The sequence below is a fragment of the Microchirus variegatus genome, assembly GCF_963457635.1.
Source record: "Microchirus variegatus genome assembly, chromosome: 3".
Lineage (NCBI taxonomy): Eukaryota > Metazoa > Chordata > Actinopteri > Pleuronectiformes > Soleidae > Microchirus > Microchirus variegatus.
The window spans coordinates 25545882-25561358 of NC_139804.1; the positions used below are offsets into that span (position 1 = coordinate 25545882).

Sequence of the window (15477 nt, forward strand, 5' to 3'; positions counted from 1 at the left end):
CAATATAGGTCTCCAAGTCAGAGCCACTCAAATGTCCTGCTTAAAGAATCACACCGGTGTCCTCTTTTTTCCCTCCAAGATGCACATAAGTCCATTTATAGGATACAAACAATCACGGGTATTCTGACTAATCTGTGGCTCTGCATCCCGATAAGCAGGAAGCTGCTTTGCTTTATGTGCTCCCACAGTTTTCTTAAAGGTTTTTCACTATTTTTGTCACGTTTGGCAATCATGGATAGGGAGTCATAACCCACTATTTACCCCACACGGGACCTGCTGTTTTGAACATGAACTGTCCAAGCCATTTAGTCATCACAATTTGGTCCTCGTCAGATCTCAGTGGTGTACCATTTTTCCTGCTTCCAACAAGTCAATTTCAAGAACGTACTGTTCACTTTCGCCAAATATCCCACCACTTGACAGGTGCCATTGTTATGGCAAGACCAGACTTCATATTTCTTTGAAAATATATATTTTTTTCCCCTTCTGTTGCATCTTGTCAGTGGAGAAAATATATATTTTTTTTTTTTTTCAAGCCTGTTATCATTTCGAGACCTTCATATATAGCCGCTTTTCCTGGCGTCACCTTACAGACACACAGAGTACACTTCCACATCTGAAAGAGGTGCACCAAGTGGTGCATTTAGACCTTCAGGGAGAAGCTGCTCTGAGTGTTCAACCGCACACTTCTTGTGAGCATCAAGCCAGTACCAAGCAGTCATTGGCAAGGTAAATAATATACAGCATATGCCATATTCCATCCATCCATCTTTATCCTCCACAAGGTACACCCTGGGCAGGTCGCCAGTCCATCACAGGGCCACATAGAGACAGAAAAAACAACTATCCACTCACACCTACGGTCAATTTAGGGTGTCCAATTTGTCCTCCAAATCTGCATGTTTTAAACCATATTCTGTATTATTTATAATTATTTATACACATTGAATATCCACAGAGCCTAACGGTGACGGGCAAAATAGCACTCGCAACCCATTTAGCGTTCTTGCCTTAATGCATATGCAATATGGGCCGTTTACACACATTTTTTCCGTGTGATGGGAGGAGAAAATGGAAATATATTATTTTTGCGTTAGCACGTGCAAAGTGATTTATCAAACCTGAATCTGATTCCGGTGTTTATTTTTGCATCTATATTTAGCACGTTTGAAAGGCAGGTCTTAACTGGCACAGCGGTGCACGCACATGGCTGCGGTTACCCATATATCCTCTGAGAAATCCATAAACAAAAATACTTTTTGTAAATCAGGAAATTACACTTTTCCAGCGCATTTTCAGCTACGCGTTCACAGATGACGCATATTAATTTCTTATTTGGTATATCTGAATAAATTAAATATAGTTATCCAGAGGAGAAATGTGTGTTTGTACTGGTATGGGCTTACCTTGGTCTGCAGTTTGTGGTTCAAGGAGGGGTCGTACCTATGTTCCCCGGTTAAGACCGTAAATAATCACAACAATCACTATTTAACTATCTGTAACTATCTGAATCAGCTATGTTTTCTTTTGCTGTGTCATTTAACGATTTGTGAGAACATGTGGGCAAGGTTTTCGTTCTCAGGTTCTCATGCTGGGTCAGGGACCACTCCTTTAATACAGCACAGATACACTAATTAACAATAGCAGGCTCTTAGTGGGAGTATGAATCACTGCTGTGCTCAACTGCTTTAGGTGAATTAGTTATTCATGGTGTGCGTGCCTTTCAGGTGGTTGTGCGAGTGTGGGTGTGTGCATGTCATTCGATGAAAGACGGTGGCTACAGTGTGAGAATCATGTTAGGGAAAATCCTTTGCATTCAGTAGCTACACAAACAGAGAAAAGTGAGACCTGGAAAAGGCTATTACACAGGATTCATATGTACAGTACATGTCACATTAGCACTTGACCCGGGCCAGTTTTGTCGCTTGGATGACGGAGATGAGCAGAGCAGTTGCTGTCATGGCGAGTAATGTTGCTAAAGAGATGGTTATGTGACGTCCATCATGTCCGCTGTTGTTGGGCAGACTTTGTCCATCAAAAAATATTAGTAACAAGCAGAACAACCTAGTCTCAGGGCTCCAGTATATGGGCTGATTATTAGTGCTTGGGCTAAAATATGAACTTGATTTGATTAGCCTGTGTTGGTAATTGGAAAGTTGACCCACAGTGCAGTTCGGCTTGACATACGTGATATCAAATTCATAATATTAATGATTTTTTTTCCCCCCGTTTTATGGTGGAAGGGTGCAATCTGTACTTTCTAATAAGGTCTAGTATGCTCTAATAACTAAGTTCTGAAAAAAGTTTCATAAGTTTTGATATAAAACAATTGAGTCACACAATTTATTCAGCTCATATATATATACATATAGATATATATATATGTATATATATATATATACACACACACTGTAGGTATATACGTACACACACATCCACGGACAAACAATCTTCATCAAATGCACGCTTGATCAATATTTGTAAACCAGAGTGACTGATTTTACTTATTAATACACACAGAAATGTATCAGCAGTGTACACATGCACAGGCAGGGTGCATGCACACGTACATACACACACACACACACACACACACACACACACACACACACACACACACACACACACACACACACACACACACACACACACACACACACACACACACTGCATCTGACAGACTTTGATGTTGTCAAAGTGTTTTCCTTCTCCCGTGTTGTTTTATCTCTTTGTTTCCCCCCTTCATCTACGACATACTTGCATCTGTCAGTCACCCAATAACAAAAAAAACCACATTGTGATTGCAACTCATTTAAAAGCATGCTGTCTGGTATACGGCTCTCTCTTTCAGAGAGTCAGACAAAGAACACATTGATCTGTGGACAATAAGATAGAGATATGTGTGTGTGAGGAGTGCTGGGCCAGATTACTTTGCTGTCTGGAAAAGAAGTGAATATCCTTTGTATGACATAAAGAAATCAGACTATTTGGTCCACGTGTGTACCAACACAAGTAGACCTGTTGGCACTAGTGTGTGACAAAAAAAAAAATCTTTATGCCAACATATCTACAGTATAACAGGAGCTGAGATGAATGATCCATACATGTACCCAGACCCACGTGGACACACATGCAGGAACGTATACACGAGTCCAGGGGTGTGAAACTCATTGTAAGTCAGGGGCCACATACAGAGCAGTGGGTATATATAATATAATAATGGACCTCCAATGTTTTCCCTTTGCTTTACATTTAATGCATCTTTTCACAAGACATATTATGAAAAACTTAAAAATGTTATGCTTAAGTATACCATTTGCACATTTACACTTACAGATTACACAGGTACAAAACATTTAGCCTCAGGAATATGGAACAAAAGGTGTTGTATTTCACATAGAACACATCAAGATCTAGAAATTATTTTATTACGCATATATGTAGTATTTGTTACGGAAATTTTGTATTGATATCGTATAAATGTAAAAGTATGAACTGTAGTGACCTAAGATCAAGGGACCATTTGCTATTTTGTTTTACACACAGGGGTTTGAGTCGTAAACACCCTATCTTCCTCTCTCCCTATGGGGGGTCTACCTGATTCCCTCTCTTCCCGTGGGAGGGAGGAAACCTTTTGTTCTGCTCTGTCTGTGTGGGGGGGGTCACACCCACACAGACAGGTTAACTAGAGAGGTTTTCCATTGATTCAGCAGTCTTCGCGGGGTGACTTAATCTGCAAGTTGCTTCGTGATTGCTCTTTCTGTACAGAAATAAACTCTTGTTTGATTCCTGAGCTGGCTCCAACATCCATCTTTTACCAAATTATCCTGACATTTTGGCGCTCCAACGTGGGACCCCGATACCTGTCCCTCTCTTCACAACGGTGGACCTGAAGACCTTGCAAGGCGGAGAAAAGAAACATTTCTCCAGAAAAGACCTCCACCTCGGGGCTCTTAAAGCTCCGTTTGGTCAGGGAGGCCAGGTCCCCTGAAGAGTGGGACAGTGACGGTGACCAACCAGAGAGGGGTGACGGACCAGCCAGGGAGTCAAACAATCAAAAAGGTAAGACACGTGTCGTGTATGTATTGTGAGGAGCCAAATCGTTTGGAAATTTAATTTTGGATTGGGTGAAACAGATACTGGTTCATTTGGCTTCGAGATCAAACATAGTGAGGGCCAGATCATTGGAGAATTAGTCTTAGGGGGGTTTGAAAAAAAACCCTCGTCTGGTACCAAGATTTAGAAATATCTCATGAGGACCAAATCATTGGAAACTTAATTTCAGGGGGGTTTGAAAAAAAACCCTTGTTTGGCACCAAGATTGAATGTATACGTGAAGAGCCAAATCATTGGAAACTTAATTTGTGGGGGTTGAAAAAAACTCTCGTTTGGCTTCAAGAACGGGTGGTCTGTTATTTGGAAGGACAGCATAGTCAAACTAATCCCGAAGTCTCGACTGCGTCAAAATAAAAAGAGAAGGAAAGAGTCAGGGACTCTATACAATGGATGAGGTTAAGAAGATAGAAGAAGATAAAACTTTGTGGTAACGAGAATAAAACTTTGTGGTGACTTATTCAGTGTCTTAAATATCCTCTGTGGATATTACAAGGGTGCGTTGCTCGGAACGAATGTGTCGTACAAACCACCTGGCTGAAAAGATTATCCAAAGTTAGTGTAAACAGGTTGAGTGTGTGAGAATAAGAAAAAACAAAGTTAAGAAAAAGAAGTTGAAAACCGAAGAAGATAGCCCATTGTAAGTGATATCACGCCCATTCGATGAATGGTAGGTAAAACCGGTAAAATAAAAAAAGCAGGTTAAAAAAAAATTAAATAAAAATAAAAAAGTATAAAAATGGGAAACTGTAACAGTTACAAATGTTGTGAACCTGACGAGGTTCAATTTAAAGGAGATGTGAAATGGATGAGCCAGAAAGCGTTAGACAATGTGAAATATGTGAAAAAATGGGAAAAGAAGTATGGTTTTAGAGGAAAACTACTGGTAGAAGAATGCAAAGAATTGGTAGAAAAGATTGAGGCTAAGTCTAAGGGAATTGAGAAAAGACAGGAAGAAGAGATGCAGGATGTTATAAATTTAATTCTGTTTTTAACTCCAACTGAGATAAACAGGAGAAATACGCCTCTGGGTCTCCATCCCCCGTGCATCAGCACTCAACAACCACCACCTCCAGCTCAGGCCTCTGCTCCAATCTCTCCCCCTCCTTCTCACTCTGCACCTCCTCTCTCTGTTCCTGCACATACCGGAAGTGTCACAGGAAGTCCGAAAGCGACAAGGTCAGATAAGTGGTATGAAAAGTTGAAAAGTATGCTAATGCGTTTTCTGATGTGTATTTCTGAGACAACATCAATCGTGGAGGCAGGAGAGGAGGAGGAAGAGGAGGAGGACGAGGAGGATGGAGAATTGATGGAGATGAGAGCTGCTACAATTGTGGCAAATTTGGACATTGGGCTCGACAATGTAAGGCTCAAAAAGGCAGAGGTCAAGGAGGCTGGAGGGGGGAAGGAGAAAGGAAACCCAGATGAGTTGAGGATTCATCAGAATGACTTGACAATAAACAGGTTATGCACCTACACACACACGTACACACCAGAACCTAGAAGATGAGGACGTTTTTTAGTGTTTTATTGTGCATGGTAATCATGTGCTTTTGGAGGTTTTTGGATGTTGAATAGACTGTTATAAAATGATGAAGTTGTTTGAGAAGCAAGGAAGAGTAAGTTGATTGGGACATACTGTGGAAAGTAGTGAGAGTGAAAAGAATAAGTTAAAGTTGAAGTTGAGATATGATTAGAATGTTGAATAAAATACATACAAATAAAAAAAAGTAAAAACAACAGTAACAATAAATTAACACATTAATTATATATTTCTTGTCACTATGGAGGTGATGATGTGTGGCTGGGGCTGAGTTAGCTCAGCTTAATTTGTTCCTGTGTTTTATATGATGCATGAGATGGTTAATGAGAGGAAGATTGTCTAGGATGGAGTGTCCCTGATCAAGACAGTCCTTAACGGCTCTTGATAAGTGTGGTTTATGTAGAGTACGTGTGAATTTAAGGAAAACAACAAATGGTCCAATTGCGGCTGAAGAATCACCCGTGCTTTAAAGTCTTTTTCTGAGGTTGCATTTGCATTTTTAGTTATATTTATTCTGTCGTACAGTTACATCTGGCCCTATGAGGGCAACCAGTATGCTGATGTGGCCTATAGTGGAAATAAGTTTGACACCTCTGATGTAGAGCATGAATGTGAATGAATGGGAGAATTCAAGCTGTGCAAGAGTGCTTTGAAAGGCCCAGTGGACAAATGGAAATATTTTTAAGTTGAAGGTGTGACAAGATTTTGTTTGATTTGCAAATGGCTTTGTCTCATTGTAGACAAGAGATGTGTGTTGGTGGATGTTGTTGATGTGATGTGAAAATGACTTGTGGTAACCAACTAACATCTGAAATATACAATACAGTCACAATAGGGTTTAAATAATAATTGATTAAGAATAAAAATGAATAATAAGTAAAGTAATCTACAATTAGGCTAGGAGATAATAAAGGTCATGAGGAACGACATAGGACGCTATGTTGTTTCTAATGAATCGCCAAGAGAGGAGAAATCGGGGACGCTCTTTTTCTTCTCAAAGCCTTGGGTGAACTCAAATTGACCAAATAAATATCTTTTGATAATTTTGGATATTATAAAGAACAATTAGATACATTTGATATAGGTATATTGGATGACTACCTAATTCAATCCGTGAATCCACTAACAGATCTGACTGACTTATAGGAAACTGACTCTGCAGAAATAACTTTGAGTGTATGTGTCTCTGTAGATAATGTGAGGAGTGTATTGGAGAGTTTAAGGTTGTCTGAAGTATGTTGACATTTAAACTTAGTACAAGGTCAAATGTGCTAATTTGGAAATGGTTTTCTGCTTCAAGGTGGTGACATATTGGTTTGATTGACTCTGATTAGTTTAAAATCAAAGAAAAGATTAACGGTATTTCAATTGTTGGAGATGTAAGTTTTTGTAAATGTTATTCTAGTGATGTATAATGATGTAAGTGGCAATTGGGAAATCAATGTGCAGTGAGAATGGTTGTTTTTGTTGTGATATGGAGCAGTGTACTTTTGACTGGCTTAGTGAGAAATGAAACTTGAAGACTCTCTGTGAAGTAGGAGTGGTTATCCATATGTTACTCTATTATCATGTTTCTCTGACATTTGCTCACTCCCCCTGAGTCTTAAAAAAAAACTTTGAAAAGAAGAAAGAACAAGATTTAAAGTCACTGTAAGTAAGCTACACATACAATTCAAATGTGGAGATTTACTAAAAAGATTTGGATATAGAAATGTAAAAATTTTCAGCAGATTTAAGATGTATGCAAATAGATGGAAATATATATATATTCTGATGTCTTAGTTTGTAACTGTGTATTGTATTTTAGCTGTTAAATTGAAATAAGAACTAATGCCTGGTTTGAACAAAATTAGGTATTTCATTTAAACGTTTAAAGAAATAAATCTTAAGAATTTTTTTTTTTTAGGTCTTTAAGGAACATGCTGACTTCATGAAGGACCTCATAAAGATTACAAAGCGCAGGATACAAGTAAAGGTAAAATAACGAAAGTAAGGGGACTTAGAATTTGTAATAATGTGCACAGAGTAAATCTGTGCAAGGGGGGAGAACAATAATGGAAATACATATTGAAATAATATAATTCAAATTTAAAATTTTTGGAAAGATGAAATAAATGTAATGGAAGATTTGATAAATTATACATTTGTAATCTTTGGTGGTAGTTTAATACTCCACTGAGAATTCCATTACCAGATCGAGAGTTGAAATATTTAGTTATGAATCGTGTAGTCATTAGTAAAAATAAAGTAATAACTGATAGTCTGTCATTGGATTGTAATAGCACCATTGGATAAACTAGAGAGAGAGAGCAGTTGGTAAAACAAATTGAGAAAGATGTTTTTGGAATTTGAAAAGAGTGGAAGTTTAAACTCCTAGCCAGGGAATTATGTATATTGAATGTTGGAAATTGAGGTGTGAATATGGAAGTGAGTGGTTGGTTGTCATTACCGTTGATAATTTTAAAGTTAAGGTTTGGTTGATATAATTAATGCAACAGTGATTTAATAACAAAATTTTATGAAAAGTGTACTACCACAACACTAAAATTATTATGTTTGGATAACTGCATGTTTAAATCACAGTACTAACACTGCATGGAATGCTAACAGGTGAACTTATGCTAACACAGCTGCAGAAAGGACTCACTGTTTTAAAGATTGCAATGTACTGAATATTAAATAACCCACATTAGATGACTGCCCTTCATAGGCTAGTCCATAGGTTTGCTTTACTTTCAGAAAAGATGGTGGAAGCTCAGCTTGAGACAAGGAAGTTGAGTGGCTGCGGCTGCTGTGAACCAGTGTACCCAAGGGGGGTGCAAAGGAAGTGGAAGAGCCAATGAGAGGAGGAGCTTGAACTGTGATGATAACAACATCATCAGCAGTTTAGTCTGAAGGAGCATGGCATTGTGTCAACTGAGCAAGTACAAGGAAGTGTACGACAAGATCAAGAGCAGAATTTGGTCTGAAAGTGATGCAAAAATATAGGGAAAACGTTGACTGTATGAAAGCAACAGCTCATACAGCAGAAAATGGACTGTGGGCCCTGAACGTCAGTAACAGGAAAACTGATTCAACATAGTCTGGACATTTCAGGAGACAACACGACTGAAGTTTTAACATTCAAATTTACCGGATGACGTGTGAATGTTTGTAATTTTGTGTTTATGTTCAAAGGGATTGTTAGATTAAGAAAGGATGTTTTATGTTCTGTTTTGACGGAAACAATGTTTGATTTTGTGTATGATTACTGTTTCTTGTAACATGGAGTACCTGTGTGTGGTTGCCGGGGCAGCGGAACCGTGAGAGAGTTTCCCTTTCTGAAAGGATAATGGATAAATAGAATGTTTTGAACTGCTCGAAAGGGTTTTCGCTCTCACACTCTACAAAATGTATGTTATAATTATGCTTAAAATCAGCATAAACAGGAGGGATATGTTACGGAAATTTTGTATTGATATCGTATAAATGTAAAAGTATGAACTGTAGTGACCTAAGATCAAGGGACCATTTGCTATTTTGTTTTACACACAGGGGTTTGAGTCGTAAACACCCTATCTTCCTCTCTCCCTATGGGGGGTCTACCTGATTCCCTCTCTTCCCGTGGGAGGGAGGAAACCTTTTGTTCTGCTCTGTCTGTGTGGGGGGGGTCACACCCACACAGACAGGTTAACTAGAGAGGTTTTCCATTGATTCAGCAGTCTTCGCGGGGTGACTTAATCTGCAAGTTGCTTCGTGATTGCTCTTTCTGTACAGAAATAAACTCTTGTTTGATTCCTGAGCTGGCTCCAACATCCATCTTTTACCAAATTATCCTGACAGTATTCCTAAAATGTATGTGGTCGCTAATAAAAATGCGACACCAGGAGACAAATGAGGAATTACTGCATGTATAACTACAGGGCTGGAGCTGTGGGTGGTCCAAGTTAAAGGGGACATATTATGCATAATCAACTTTGATTGGACTTGACTGGAGGTCCTATCAGTCAGCAAAGTGTGAAAAAAGATGACTCACTCATGTTTTTGTGGTCCTCCTCAGTCTAAGTACAGGAGATGAAACACACGATGTTGACTTCCGCGCTCACTGGGACGTCACAAGACGCTAAATTCCTGGAATTGTTGTCTCGCGGAGCTCCGCTTTGTCTGTAAAACACGCGAGAGTGCTGGCGAGGGCAACGGTATTGGAAGTCCGAGAAAAGTTCTATTCTTGGCTCCACAGTGCAGCACAGAGCCCTTAAAGGGGCCCCGCAGCATTTTCACAACAGTAGTTTACGCAAATTCATCTGACGGGCCGGATTGGACCTCCTGGTGGGCCGGTTCTAGCCCACAGGCCGTACGTTTGACATCCTTGCACGAGTCAGGAGCGACTCTCCCTGTAGTTTCCTTTCAGTAAAGTGGTAATAAGGGTTGAACTCAGTTTTAGTTGCCGGTGGCTAAATTGATATCATTCCATTTACTGCAGGCTGAATAATGGATGACTGTATCACTGTATGGGGAACTAATGGGATGAGACAAAGCAAAGGTAGACAGCTTGCCGCAGGTGCGATTTATTATTAGCATCTATTTCCTGTCACACCCACGCGAGGCCATACATGTAGAGACGCGTCTGTGTTTATGCAGCCGCCGTGGAAGCAAGCGCCAAAAAACGTCTGTCTGACAACGGAATTAATGAAGCTACAAAAAAAACCAAACTGCACTTAATATTTCCACTTTAGCCGTTGTCACTTTGTTGGTAACCGCTGTGCCCGATCACAGCTTTGAGCGATTCTTGAATCAAAGGATTACCATTTGTCAAAGGCAGAGGTGTTTGTTTCCACTTATCATCAGATGTGACAGCATTTTTGTAAACGCTATTATAAACACCTGCTGGCTGTTTGTTGCCCACTGATGAGTCTGTGATGAAGGAAAGGCCCGAACAATTTTAGGAAACTACTCTCTCTGCAGGAAAGTGTTGTTGACATGTATTAGGTAATTTGGGGGTTGTTTTTGGACTACATGGTTATGTACATTATGTGAGCATAATGGATGTGTAATAATGAATAATGAAGTTGTGAATTCTGAGATTTGCTGCCAAAAACCTGTGAACTAAAAATAATAGCGACAGAAGTCGTCTAAGTTTAACATATTCTAGATCCCCATAAGGAAATTGCATATATATGTGTAGTAAATATCCAAGTTATTTTCAATCTCATTAAAGACAGACAAAATATTGTTTTCAGTACCAAGCACTTTAATTCATTTGAAATGATCCAGTAATGGTATTATACATTTATAATGTATTTTGACTTGATGTCATGAATCCACTGCCATGGCATGTCATTTTTAAAAGCACAGTATTATTTCAAATAAATGTTTCAAGCTAAAAACTGAGCATTTACACACAAGTTGTCATTCAGTTTGATTATTAAGAGCATGTGAAGATCGCATTTGCTTACATTCAATGTTTTAAGTAGAAAAAAATAAGTGGTAATCCCCTTATCTGCTGGTCGGGTGATAAATTAAAAATTTGAAAATTGTTTTATTGAACTAATGAAGCGAGATCCATTCTTCTTCACGTGACGTCCTTTCCTGCAGACTCGACTTGCGAGACCTCCTCTCAGGAGTGCGCTGCGTACCAGTGCACACTGGGTAATGTAGTATAGCCATAGGAGTATGAGTATCAAAAATCGCAAAGAGAGAAATAGAACAGGACAGGGTACTATGAGCTCATGACAAGTCCCAGTATGCCAGAGGCTAAAATTGAGAAGTGCAGGTACTCCCTACCGGTGCATACCAGCCCACTTAAAGCACTGCTTATATTACAATTGATGACAAAAAACAAACAAAAAAAAAACACTATACATGGATATATTATTTTTTGTCAGTGAAACAGAGAGAAAGAAACAAATGGGCTGCTGATCAGTTGCTTCTCCATGTTATGGTGGAAAGCTGGTCCACACGAACAGACTTTGAAGTCGCATCTATAATCAGCTCCTATAAACACAAGAGAGATGAAAGAGGGAACTGTTAGAAAACGAAACACTGTTAGACTGTGTTATTATACTGTGTGTCATGTAGGAAGAATTCAAAGTAAGTTTTTGTCTTCTCCGTCATGTTGATGTTACTTATAACGTGTCACTCAGATGGGAGAAGAGGTGTCAGTCCTCGTGCACCTGGAGATGAATTTCCTTGTGCTCCAAACAAAACACTTATTACAGCAGAGAAACAGTGCCATCCTCATTCCTCCTCATTCCCTCTCTACCCATCTTTCATTCTCCCTGTTTATCCGTTTCACCTGTCTTTTTCCCTCCTTTTTTCCCTTCCCCTTTTCGTGAAATATTCTCTCTCCCTCCTTCTGCTGCATTCGCCCCCTTCCCTCCTTTCCAGTCTTTTTATTATTCTCGGCTCATCCATGCATCCCCAACACACACGCACAAACTCAAAATCCCTCTGTCATTCTGACTTTCCTCATCTGCAATTCTTGCCCCCATCTTCCTGACTTTCTCTGTCTGTCTTCTCCGAGAGTATAAATCTAAAGTCTTCCGGGCTTTTTCACCTGTGGTTATTTATGGAGCTGCTGCAGCTATCATTTTCATGCTCTTGATAAGTGCACTGAGTACAGTGCACAACCTTGACAAGAATATTTTATCAAGGGCCAAACGAGAAGTGGAAACACATGCTATCCTTTTAAAATTGCTGTTGTTTTTCCTCTTTTAGCCTTTCTTCTACTTAATGCTCTCATTGTGTAAATCCTCCACGTCAGCAGTCCTTCAGTGGACGTCATTGTTAAATTGTGATACACACTGTTTCCTTCTGTGATCTCATATCTTCTTACAAACCCTTATGTGTTTTTTGTTGTTGTTTTTTTTGTTTTTTTACATCCCAGGTTTTTTTTGCTGTAACAAATCTCATGGCAACGTTGACTAATGATTAGAAAAGCTCTTGTAAGCCAGATGAGTGGAGCTCAAGCCCTATCATGGTTTAAAAAATAAAAAAATAAAAAAATCCACCCCACTCTGAAGTCTGAACTCCAGCAGGACCTTGCAGTTGACAGGGGTTTCCCTGCAGAGAACTAATGAGGGAATATGGACACATATGCGATCGGAAACTCATTTGATGTAAAGAACTGCACAGTTTTCGATCAAAATGAAAGCAACTCCGATGCGGCAAAGACACTTTAGACACATGAATCGTCTCGGAGAAAGTAATATAACAAGGAATGTGTCTTTGTGCCCCTTGTCAAGATTTTCTTCTGTCACATTCTCTCCTTTTTTGATCGAGCATTGGACCAGATGATTCGGTGAGCAAGACGGAAAAGGCGAATCATTTTACATGAGCGGCTTTAAAATCACCATTCCTTCCGTTTCTGTGTTCACAAAAAAATAAATAAAAAAACAGTGTCAGGAGGAATGCAAAGTTGATTACAGCTATTAGATGACAAAAGAGTGTCACAGCAGGGGTTGGGATGTCAACCTGAGTGGGATTTAATTAATTATTATTGTTTTTTGTGTGTGTGTGACATTTTTCTACTGGCAGGATAATGCTCATTCAACTTGAACGCTGGGCGTTCATGTTTATGAAAGAGATTGCATGCACTGATGAAAGAGGCTCGCTGAGCGACTGCTATCACTGCACAAATCCACTATTAAATGCAATGACACTGATTGTCCACATGTCAGACAATAATTGAACAGTTATTCAAGCAGGAATTCGATTATGGAATGTGTACATGTATATGCACATACTGTTGCAACAGTTGATGTTGTTCTATTGCTATGATTTACCTGCGACTGCTGCAGGACAGTAGCTAGGTTAAATGTAAACATGTATTTTGTCAGTATTTCGTTGCATAATGCTAAATTGAATATGGCCAAAGTCTCTACCGCACTTAAGCGTTTAACACCTAAGCCCCAAAATGTCCGTCTGCACTTTTTGTGTGCTTAATTTACCCGTAAAAGGACCAGAAAATGTCCTGTGAGTAAGTGCTTTTGCCATTTTTACAATTGACTGCATGTTAAAATGCAGTTTTAATGAAGAATAACAAAAAGGTTTACTGAGAAAAACACTGCAGTTGTACATGAACAACTGATTGTGCGTGTTAAATTAGAGCTCTAAACAGTATAAAACATATTTAAAGTAACAACTTTTTGTAACAAATGTATGAGTTTTTGTCTCAATGTCCAAAAAATAGGGAAACTATGTACAGTACATGCGTACACATGTTTCCAACTCTCTCTTCTCTGGGGACAAAGATACTGATTTGCAGGCTTCCTGCAACAGTGTGAGTGAAATAACCACAATAACCACGTTTGACGTGCAACTTCTCAGCTTTCAGAAACAGTTGGAATTTCCCGTGTCATTACGGTAATGCAAACGTGTCGTCGTACGCTCGATGTTAAAGGTTTATGTTTATCTTAGAGAAGCTAGTGCACGATAGCTTTATGATTATGAACACTTCTGAGATGGTAACTAAAAGATAAACATTTAACAATTCTGACCTGATTGTCCACGTTGTGCTGTGGTGTCAGTGGATGTTCCTTTCCAGCGCTGTCTCTTAAGGTCACTGATGTGATTTTAACACTGCCTACACCCCAAACCTTCACCACGCCGAGAATCAACTGGTCAGCAGGGTCCAAGTTGTTGTGAGTGACCTGGCAGGTCAAGGTGCTCTGGAAGATAAAGTGTGGGAGAATAAATCAAAGAGATGAAGAGAATTATTGGAAATGGAATAAATAAAATACACTTTTCTTCTAGACTTGCCTTATTATTTCATATATATGGACATACAATATTTTCTGTACAGTTTGCTTAAAAATGTGGTGTAGTGAGCTGAGCCATAAGCTTCCGCCACCCTCTATAATATTCATTACTTTTACGCCTTGCTTCATCTCTTTACTTAGATTGAGAATTTGAGTATCTTTCCTCCGTATCATTAGTTTTATACCCAGTGTATTATTTTTTGTTCTCTGCCTTTTTTAGTAGATAATCATCTGCATGTAGATGTTGATTGTCTTCAGAGCTTTAAATCTCTCTCAACCACATGCACAGGGGTTTGTGTAGCTATTCTGACGACAATGTATTGGCTTTCATTCACTTGGGCAGCCTATAAAAAGTATTATCCCTAACATTAACCCTTAGAACACAAAGCATTTTGGCTGCTTTTTTCCATTACTATGTTTTCAACGTACTTTATATACAGGCTATAAGAATGTGCGATATAGAGTGTCCTATATGATTTTTTCAGAACAAATTAGGCAATCTGATGAGGAAAAACATTAATTTTCACCAACCATATAAACACACCTGAGCAAAAAGTACTCAAAATGTTTAAAATTGGATTTAATTTGTGAAAATTTCACAAATTACATCCAATTTTAAACATTTTTATGAACAAAAAAGAAAAGAAAACTTTTTGTGACTTCTGCACAATTATTGCTACTTTATTTCACTACTAAAAATTTATCATAAAATGAATTATAACTCTGACTCAACAACACATAAGAAGACGAAAAAAAAACATTATTTTAAAAGCCTGAATGTGACCTATAAACACACCTGCGGCACAAATGTGCTGCGTAAACACTAAACCCTAACCCTTCCGCACACAACACGGGGGCCCCAACACACATGACACGCTTTGCGCCATCAATGCGGGTGTGTGAACTGAATGCCTGCCCCATCCTCAACCTGGCGACCCCTGACCCGCATACCAGGGATATGCAACGCACACTTCGGCGCATCATTTAATGATGAAAAAGTTTATTTTGCATAATATAATATAATATATGCATAACAATTCAAGTCCTAAACTCAACCAGTTCCTCAGAGATAAGGTTTATTAT

The 15477-nt window shown here is 38.9% G+C and overlaps 1 protein-coding gene across 1 annotated transcript in view; it reads right to left on the bottom strand.

Annotated features, from left to right (window-relative positions):
* Window positions 1–10925: 10925 nt before the first annotated feature.
* The window catches only part of si (sucrase-isomaltase), a 59194-nt gene continuing 54642 nt past the window's right edge, over window positions 10926–15477 (bottom strand). Inside the window, exons 43-44 of the mRNA XM_083887236.1 lie at window positions 14134–14304; window positions 10926–11629 (exon numbers count right to left, since the gene is read on the bottom strand). Coding sequence (XP_083743362.1) covers window positions 11555–11629; window positions 14134–14304 — 246 coding nt within the window. The 3' untranslated portion in view covers window positions 10926–11554. The remainder of the gene's footprint in view (window positions 11630–14133; window positions 14305–15477) is intronic.